We start from the raw sequence: 9847 nt of genomic DNA, 5'->3' as shown, positions 1-9847 counted from the left end.
CATGGCTTATTTCCTAAAATAAACAACTCACATATGAAACAACCTTTTTCATTTTGTTGCAACGTAAATGAAAAATAAAGAAATAACAGAGGTAACACTCCTTTACAATTTACAACCTGTCATTGTTTTGTCATCAGCAATGTATGTTCTTGTAAGAGCTTGAAATGATGTTCTTGAAACAAACAATAGTAGATTAAACGCTGAATAACAAACTTTTCATCCTCTACAAGTAAGCCATACACAAACTCGACAATGAATAACACTGGATGCTAACACTGTAAGTGATCAGAATGTTTATACTGTTTAAAAAGAAGGCAAACCAAAAATTAATGTCAATTAAGTAAACAAACAGGTGATTCTTGCGGTAAAAGCCTTCCAAATACTGAGACTCTTGTTCAAATACTCTCTCAACATTATTTGTACAGTCAGTCATAGCACTTTCACACCAAGTGTTGAGAATCAATTCATGTGTTTATCGAGTCATTTAATTTCTGTTTATTAATCCTTTTATGATTGTTTTCCTTGATATCCCGCCAAGGAAATGAAAGGAACGTGTGACGACACTTTTATACACCGTTTAATTAGTGCAGACTCTCTGAGCGCTGTCAAAGAAAATAGTTGTGACAGATGGTCTAAAGAAAAAAAGAAAAGAAAAGAAGAAACCTATTGTCGTTTTCATTTTAAAGTGGATGTTTGCGTTTATAGCCAATTAAAGTTCAAACACGCTATCCTGGAAACAAAACAAGCTATCAGGGTTGTCTGTTCCGAACACCCCAGGAACTTTAAGTCTGATATTGACCACTTTATACGCATTCATACAATCAAACTAAAACTAGATCTTACTGGCACTTCGAATTTGTCTCATTCGGAACATCTAACCAAAGACAATGCTAATAATGGTTCACGTTGCCTTTTAACCAGTCAAAAGTTTGTTTGTTTGTTTATCACATTTAGAAACATACATAATTTCTTTGTCGTTGATAGCTTTTTCGAATTAAATAATTGACAGAATTTATAAGTATTGGGCCTGTCATAATAATATTTTTTTTAGATATATGAATCTCTCATTTGCGAAATATGTACATTGAAATAAATAATGATATTCATCACCTAAAGTGAGGACATTTTCGTTCTTGTCTATCGATGTTTTGCCATCGACCAGTTTCAGTTGGTAGATAGTGATTACAAGTCCTGAATCGGCAATATATTGTTCGCAGTTTTTTTTAGGTAAACATGGAAGATAATTTTCGCATGAAACTCCCAATTCACCATAAATCATAGGGAGTGGGGTACTCTTTCTAAGTCTCAGTATGTCTCTTAAGAAATTTAATTGAATTTGTTTGATATTTTGGCTGAATTGGGACAATAGTACTGTCAAAAATGCGCAGCTGGCAGAGAGAGGAAAGTCGGTACCTTTTTTCCATTAGTAGCAAGGAATCGTTTATATGCACCATCCCACAAACAGGATCGCACATACCAAGGCCTTTGGTATACCTGTGGTGGTGCACTGGCTGGAACGAGAGATAGCCCAATGGACCCAGCGACGGGGATCGATCGAACACCGACCGCGTACCAAGCGAGCGCTTTACCACCCCATCCAGTCAAAACCCCACAAACATACTCGTGCCAGTAGTTAAACAAGTAGAGTGACTGTTCGTGAACAAAGGTCACCTGAACATACAACACTATAAATTTAGGATTTTTTCCAGATGGGAGAGAGCAGGGGAGAGCCCCACCCAACTCCCGAACCTCCATCCAGGGCTGGAGCAAATTCTCAAATTCGTGCAAAACAAGATAGATATATTTGAACAAAATGAGCTTGTCTGAAACCATTTCATCATATATCCCCATCATTCTAGCCCCAGTATTAGTTGTAATCCATGTAAAAATGCGTAGTAATTCATGTGCAACCCTAGCCGTATGGTAGTAATGTTAATATGAATAAATATTGTTATCCAGATTCGGGCATTTCCGTTTAATTCGGGCAAAATTTAGCCTGACCCGCTACAAAAATGGGAGCCCGTATGTCTATGCAGACACCAGTACACATTCTAAACCTACGTGCATTTTAAATCAAATATCACCGGGCCACTTACATACAGACATAAATAAGAGAGCACATGTATAACAGAAAACGAAACGCGCGCACACATACACGCATATACGCACAGACATAAAAACATGCTAAACGCAAACCTAATTCACTAATTGCTAACACTCTACTATACGTGGTGCCGTTATTACGTTATAACGTAACCAATCTATGTGTAAGTTAATGGACCAAGGAACATTTAAAGTTAAAAAAACATTATCACTCTTCAACGTAATCATCTGTGCGTGCATGATGAAAACACAGGTATATAAAACATTTACATATACGCAAAAGCCGTATTATTTTGTAAGTAATATATCTGCACGTGCAAGATCGAAACAAATGAACAAATATACTTTTACACCATAAATCGTATCACTTTATAACGTAACCTATCTTTACGTGCAAGACAAAAAACAACAACAACAACAACAAAGAAACCTTGACACGAAAAACTTTATGATGCAAGCACAAAACTCCAACGGACATAACCCCACTAGACAACATTTCGACGAACAAAACCCCAACCTCTTATTTCAAATGTGGACAAAAGCTCAACTAAATATCATATTGAATTTATTACACAGGTTATGTAACAAGTAAAATGTTTAAGGTTCTTACATAGGTTTTAATATGTGTACAGATCGTCTATTTAAAATGGATACAAACTCCAACACCTAGGAATTTTTGAACAGTCTTGCATGTATGATGCCGGTCATTGCACAGGTTCTTCATGCGTTCATTGACATCGCTTGTGTAGAATTTAACCTATCTGATCTTGTAGCATACAAGTTACCATCATCGCGTATCGTGTTGGTGGCCATAATTCAGATGCTTGGATGTTTGTGGCCGATGAGAGTACGGAATGAGTTATTGCATTTCTCACATAAATTGTTGGTACGTCTCCATCTATGCTGGTCTGAAAGACGTTCCACGCCCGAGGAGGGAATATGGGAGGTCGGCGACGTAGTGCAACAGGGGGTAGTGGGCCAACAGGATCGCCGGCTGGTGGATGGATACGTCTGTTGGTGCCGGAGACATGACTGTGGTCATCTAACCCTTAGGGTGTCTTGTCTTTGAGAAACTTCATATCTGGGAAGATGTCATCAAGGGGCGGGAGAGCGAGGCCATCAGAACAGAAGAGAACTTTATTACACTCAGGACGTTCCACAACGGCATTAGAGGAACATACATAATAAATAGAATAAACATGACAAGATGGTTTACAGGAGGATGAAATAATAACATATAATAATACATAATACATGTATTTACTTGTATATGGTATTAATTGATAATAACTGTAACAGTAGTAGTAGTAGTAGTAGTAGTAGTAGTAGTAGTAGTAGTAACTAATAATAAATAATTATTATTAATAATAATAATAATGGTGGTAGCAGTAATAGTAGTCGTAGTAGTATAATAATAATAGTAACAGTAGTAGTAGTAGTAGTAATGGTACAGTAATAATAATAATAATAATAATAATAATAATAATTATAATAATTGTAATATAGCTAGGAAACAGTTTTGATTGTGACATGAGTTATTCAGTTACCAGAGCATGTCACAGAACTGTAATCAAAAGGGTAAGCACATCATCAGAGAAGTCAAGTCCGCCACTACTTGGGTCACACTCATTAAGGTCAATTGGTTTTATTTGAAGTGGGGAATTGAGTTTATTAGCCCTCATTTATTTCAACTTATTTTCATGCTTATATCCAATTAAGGTTCAAGCACGCTGTCCTGGGCACAGACTTCAGCCATCTGGGCTGTCTGTCCAGGAGAGTGGGTAAGTAATTAGTTGGTTAGTGGTTAGTAAGAGAGAAGATGCCTTACACCTACCCACTGAGCCCTTAGGAACTCGCTCTGGGTTTGAGTCGGTACCGGAATGCGAACCCTGTGCCTACTAGCCTGTAGTCCGATAGCTTAACCACTGCGCCACCGAGGCCGGTATATTAGCTTTCAAGATTATGTTGATTATGTTATGAATACTTTCAAATCCTCTGGCTGATATTCTGTGTATTTTTGTATTTATTAATATGTATTTATGTACATTTATGTACACCCACCATCTTGTTACAATTATATTGACTGCTGTATGTATATATATCCTCATATGCCGTAGACTACGGCCTGAGTGTAAATAAAGTTCAGTTCAGTTCAGTTCAGTTGGGGTTTAGTCCACATTTAAAATAAGAGGTTGGGTTTTAGTCCGTTGGTGTTATGTGCGTTGGGGTTTTGTCCGTCGGTGTCTTTTCTGTTGGTGTTATGTGCGTTGGGGTTTTGTCCGTTGGTCTTGTCTGTTGGTGTTATGTGCGATGGGGTTTTGTCCGTTGGTGTCTTGTCTGTTGGTGTTATGTGCGTTGGGGTTTTGTCCGTTGGTGTCTTGTCTGCTGGTGTTATGTGCGTTGAGGTTTTGTCCGTTGGTGTCTTGTCTGTTGGTGTTATGTGCGCTGGTGTCTTGTCTGTTGGTGTTATGTGCGATGGGGTTTTGTCCGTTGGTGTCTTGTCTGTTGGTGTTATGTGCGTTGGGGTTTTGTCCGTCGGTGTCTTGTCTGTTGGTGTTATGTGCGTTGGGGTTTTGTCCGTTGGTGTCTTGTCTTTTGGTGTTATGTGCGTTGGGGTTTTGTCCGTTGGCGTCTTGTCTGTTGGTGTTATGTGCGCTGGTGTCTTGTCTGTTGGTGTTATGTGTGATGGGGTTTTGTCCGTTGGTGTCTTGTCTGTTGGTGTTATGTGCGTTGGGGTTTTGTCCGTTGGTGTCTTGTCTGTTGGTGTTATGTGCGTTGGGGTTTTGTCCGTTGGGGTTTTGTCCGTTGGTGTCTTGTCTGTTGGTGTTATGTGCGTTGGGGTTTTGTCCGTTGATGTATTGTCTGTTGGTGTTATGTGCGTTGTGGTTTTGTCCGTTGGTGTCTTGTCTGTTGGTGTTATGTGCGTTGTGGTTTTGTCCGTTGGTGTCTTGTCTGTTGGTGTTATGTGCGTTGGTGTCTTGTCTGTTGGTGTTATGTGCGTTGGGGTTTTGTCCGTTGGGGTTTTGTCCGTTGGTGTCTTGTCTGTTGGTGTTATGTGCGTTGTGGTTTTGTCCGTTGGTGTCTTGTCTGTTGGTGTTATGTGCGTTGTGGTTTTGTTCGTTGGTGTATTGTCTGTTGGTGTTATGTGCGTTGGGGTTCTGTCCGTTGGTGTCTTGTCTGTTGGTGTTATGTGCGTTGTGGTTTTGTCCGTTGGTGTCTTGTCTGTTGGTGTTATGTGCGTTGTGGTTTTGTCCGTTGGTGTCTTGTCTGTTAGTGTTATGTGCGTTGGGGTTTTGTCCGTTGGAGTTTTGTCCTGGATTCAACTTTATCACTTTATCTGTATGTGCAAGAAAAAAAGTGTGTTTGTTTTATTTAATGACACCTCAAGAGCACATTGATTAATTAATCATCGGCTAATGGATGTCAAACATTTGGTAATTCTAAGACGTAGTCATCAAAGGGATCTTTTATATGCATTTCCCATAGAGGGGAGCACATACCACGACCTTTAATCAGTCGTGGTGCACTAGTTGGAACGAGAAAAAAAACCCTTTCAGTTGAATGGATCCACCAAGGTGGTTCGATCCTGCCACGCAAGCACCTCAAGCGAGTACTCAACCAACTGACCTAAACGCTAAACTCCGCCCCCAAAACAGCAAAGTAACCTTGATCAAAAATAAAACCTTATCACTTTATAACATAACCTTTATACCATAATAGCAGAATAACACATTATCTTCCATTGATTTACCCACCAGAGTTGGAAATAAAAGAAACTTCTGAAAATATCAAATCTGTTTTATTATTCGATCTGTAGATAGGAATTCAAATCGATACTGGCCTCCAAGCTGTATGATCAAATGGACTTCAGCTTTTCAATAGTTAAGTTTCCCCTTTCTCAAGCTATATTTCCTTCTGCTCCAGCTTTTGGTGTCTGTAACATTGAAAGACTGTTGAAGTTTTCAATTATGATAGACTTTTTAAAGCTATAATGCATAATTGACTAAAATGATATTTGATTATATACCGTGTTTTCACTATATACATGCTTTTTCATATTTCTGGCGAAAAGCGTGCGCATATTTTTAAATGAAAACAGCAAACTTACAACTATCGGCCGTCTTACACAGACTTAGATTTGTCTAAAAGTCTTTGAGATAGAATGAAAAGGTTTAAACTTTAAGTTTGTTTTGTTTAACGACACCACTAGAGCACATTAATTAATAATCGGTTATTAGATGTCAAAGTGTGGTAATTGTGACATGTAGTCTTCAGAGAAAACCCGCTTGTTCCATTAGAAGCAATTGATCTTTTATATGCACGTTCCCACGTACACAAACAAAAATAATTTAAAAACCAAAAATCAAGAAAGATAAAAAGAAAGAAAAAGCTAAGCAACCACCACCACCACCGCCACAACAACAACAACAGCAACAAAAAACAAACAAAAACAAAAACAATAAAAATCAACCAACAATTTGTCTAAAATATTTGTCCATTTTGTTTTATATAGGCGTATCTGTTTTGGGGGTGCTGGAAGAAAAAGTATTTGCTTCGGTTTTGAATTACGCACTGAAATACAACAAAGCTCAAACTATGGATATAATATAGCAAGGATTATGTGTACAGAACTCGCGGCTTGCAGCATGATGATCCAAACAAACTATTAAGCTGTGCTTTTAGTTTCACTATGGTTGCAGGTTTAATTTCCGGAATACCTGTTTTAAACTTGGTATAATGTAGAATTTGTTTTTATCCATACCATATATTGATTTAACAATAACATAACGAAGCTATGTGAGGGAATAAACAAGAGAGAAAAACAAACAGAAAGGAAGTTAAAAATAGCATTAATTTCGCCAAGTAGGACAACGGTAATAAAACTTTCCCTGGAACTGGTTCCTCACTCTGGAGTGTAATATCCGGTGATGCCCATCACCCGGTATAACAAATAATCCACGCCTTTTTTTTAATCTGTCTATCTGTCTGCGTAAACATTTTATTAATTTTCCACACAATAACTTGCTAGAATGAATTTATTGATGCACGTTCTATAGCTCGAGTGTCTTCTAGCCCTCCCGTGTGGATATGTTGTGATGTATTGCCGGGAGGATATGTCCATCGAGACCGGATTATCATTTAGGAGCAGCCAGTCACATATATAAATGTGATAGCAATTTAAAGACATTCTACTGGTTTTTCCTAGTCGTTGACCTGGGCCCGTGCTAATAAAACCATTAGAGTCCAGACTCAATATCTAATGACGTCACATGCATACAATTTGTATGGCGTTGTCAACACGTTAGTGTCTCAGACTTTATTAGAGTCTTGAGTCTCGACTCTAAAAGTTTTATAAGCACCAGGGCCCGTCCAGACTCAATCTTAAATGACGTCACACGCATGTAATTTGTACGGCCTTGTCGTGGCATTACTGTCTAGACTAGGCCTGGTCGACAATACCATACCCATACCATCCAATAAAAAAGGGGCGGGACCTAGTCCAGTGGTAAAGCGTTCGCTTGATGCGCGGTCGATCTGGGATCGATCCCCATCGGTGGAACCATTTTCTTGCTCTAGCCAGTGCACCACGACTAGTATATCAAATGCCGTGATATGTGCTATCCTGTCTGTGAGATGGTGCATATAAAAGATCCCTTGTTGCTAATCGAAAATAGTAGCCCATGAAGTGGCGACAGCGGGTTTCCTACTCTCAATATCTGTGTGGTCCTGTGTGTCTGACGCCATATAACCGTAAATAAAATGTATTGAGCGCGTCGTTAAATAAAACATTCCCTTCCTTCCTTCCTTCCAATAAACCGTACAAGTTAAGCTGAAACTGATTTGTCTGTGGTGTGTAAGTTGGCTAAAAGCGCAAGGACAGTAAATAAGGCTTAGTCTGATTAGATGGTTAAATTGGCTTAATACCGGCCTCCAGATTTTTGAAGCTATCTTAGCGCTACGATATCATAAAACAGTCATAAGCTATGGCGTCAGAACAGCGCGTGCTATAGCCTACGACAGTTTTACGATATCGTAGCGCTAAGATAACTTTGAAAATCCGGGGTCTGGGTTTTAGGGATATGTAGGAAATATAATACTACATTCGTGTCCGTACGACACCATTTATCTTACAACTCTTTGTTTAAAAACGTATCCAAGTCGCTTTCGATATGTAGTATGTATGTATGTATGTATATAATATACATATATATATATATATATATACTACTCAAAAGAATTTAAGGGTCAAACATTTATAACAAATAAGTTTCAGAGTGTATTAGATTGATGATGTAAACTACACCAAAAATTTAATTTATTGTTCCATATTTACAAAAAACCACAAATAAACGTCACTGTATACAAGAAAGTCACATGACATGCTGTTAAAGTTGAAGGTTGTCAAACATGGATTTTACACATTAGAACATTCGTTTAATAGTGTGTGAATCCACCCCTGGCGCGAATACACTCGACACATCGTTGCCTCATGCTGTTGATCAGACGTCTGAAGAACTCTTGGGGAATGGCCTGCCACTCTGCCATAAGAAGTTGACCCAGATCATGAAGGTTGGCCGGAGGGGCATGGTTATCCCGAACTCTCCTGCCTAATTCGTCCCAGGCGTTCTCTATTGGGGCCAAGTCAGGCGAATATGCTGACCAATCCATCCTGGCGATACCTTGTTGTCTGAGAAAGTCCGTTACCACCCTGGCGCGGTGGGGTCTGGCATTGTCATCCTGCAGAACTGCCCCGCCACCAGTCTGCTGAAGGCCTGGGAGAACCAACGGCCGGATAATCTCATTCAGATAGCGGATTCCATTCAGATTACCATCCACCACATAGAGGGGGGTCCTGTGGTGGATAGAGATGCCGCCCCACACCATGACGCTGCCACCACCGAAACGGTGACGTTGTCTAACGTTAACGTCAGCGAAGCGCTCCCCAGGACGTCTGTAGACACGAACCCGACCGTCGTTGAACTGGAGACTAAACCTGGACTCATCAGTGAACACCACTCGACCCCACTGAACACGTTGCCACCGCAGATGAAGTGTGCACCAGTGACGTCTGGCCGTTCTGTGACGTGGTAGGAGTGGTGGTCGAACAGCCTGGCGACGGCAGCGTAGATAATTGGCTCTCAGACGATTGCGTATGGTTTGATCAGACACTCGAGTTCCAGTTGCAGTCCGCAGATTGTCACGTAATCGGCGTGCAGTGGTTGTGCGTTGACGTAGAGCCATATTGGTGATGTAGCGGTCCTCTCTATTTGTCGTGCTTCGGGGTCTTCCCGAACGTGGACGATTTCGAACAGAATTCGTTGCTTGGTACCGTTGCCACAGTCGGCCAACGCCACTCTGACTGACACCAAGTCTCAGAGCAACATTTCTTTGCGTATTGCCATCCTGAAGCCAAGCAATAGCCCTTCCTCGATCTTCGATAGTCAGTTGACGTCGTACCATTGTCGAATTTGGAGTGTGCACCGTACACGAACGCAAGCTCCAATTATACGGAAATTCAGCATTGGGAACATGGAATACACATGCAAAGCGTGCAAATGAAGCGCTTTGTGAAAAAGCAAGTTATGGGCACTTAGCAGACCTTTCGCTTTCGCCCTAATTTACGTGCAAATGTAAGCATGTTTTCGCCATTAGAACTAGTCGACAGTGTCAATGACAGTGGATTTTAATTCATTTATGGGTTGCTTAGTCCCACTTTCGTCAAAATGGAACAATACCATGCGTG

At 40.1% G+C, this 9847-nt stretch overlaps 1 protein-coding gene across 1 annotated transcript in view; it reads left to right on the top strand.

The window, feature by feature from the left end:
- Positions 1-2800: 2800 nt before the first annotated feature.
- LOC121368517 (A disintegrin and metalloproteinase with thrombospondin motifs adt-2-like) overlaps positions 2801-9847 on the top strand; it is a 15789-nt gene continuing 8742 nt past the window's right edge. The window contains exon 1 of the mRNA XM_041493254.1: positions 2801-3120. Coding sequence (XP_041349188.1) covers positions 2801-3120 — 320 coding nt within the window. The remainder of the gene's footprint in view (positions 3121-9847) is intronic.

This window comes from Gigantopelta aegis, chromosome 3 (genome assembly GCF_016097555.1).
Source record: "Gigantopelta aegis isolate Gae_Host chromosome 3, Gae_host_genome, whole genome shotgun sequence".
Classification (NCBI taxonomy): Eukaryota; Metazoa; Mollusca; class Gastropoda; order Neomphalida; family Peltospiridae; genus Gigantopelta; species Gigantopelta aegis.
This window is presented reverse-complemented; position numbering and strand designations above follow the sequence as displayed.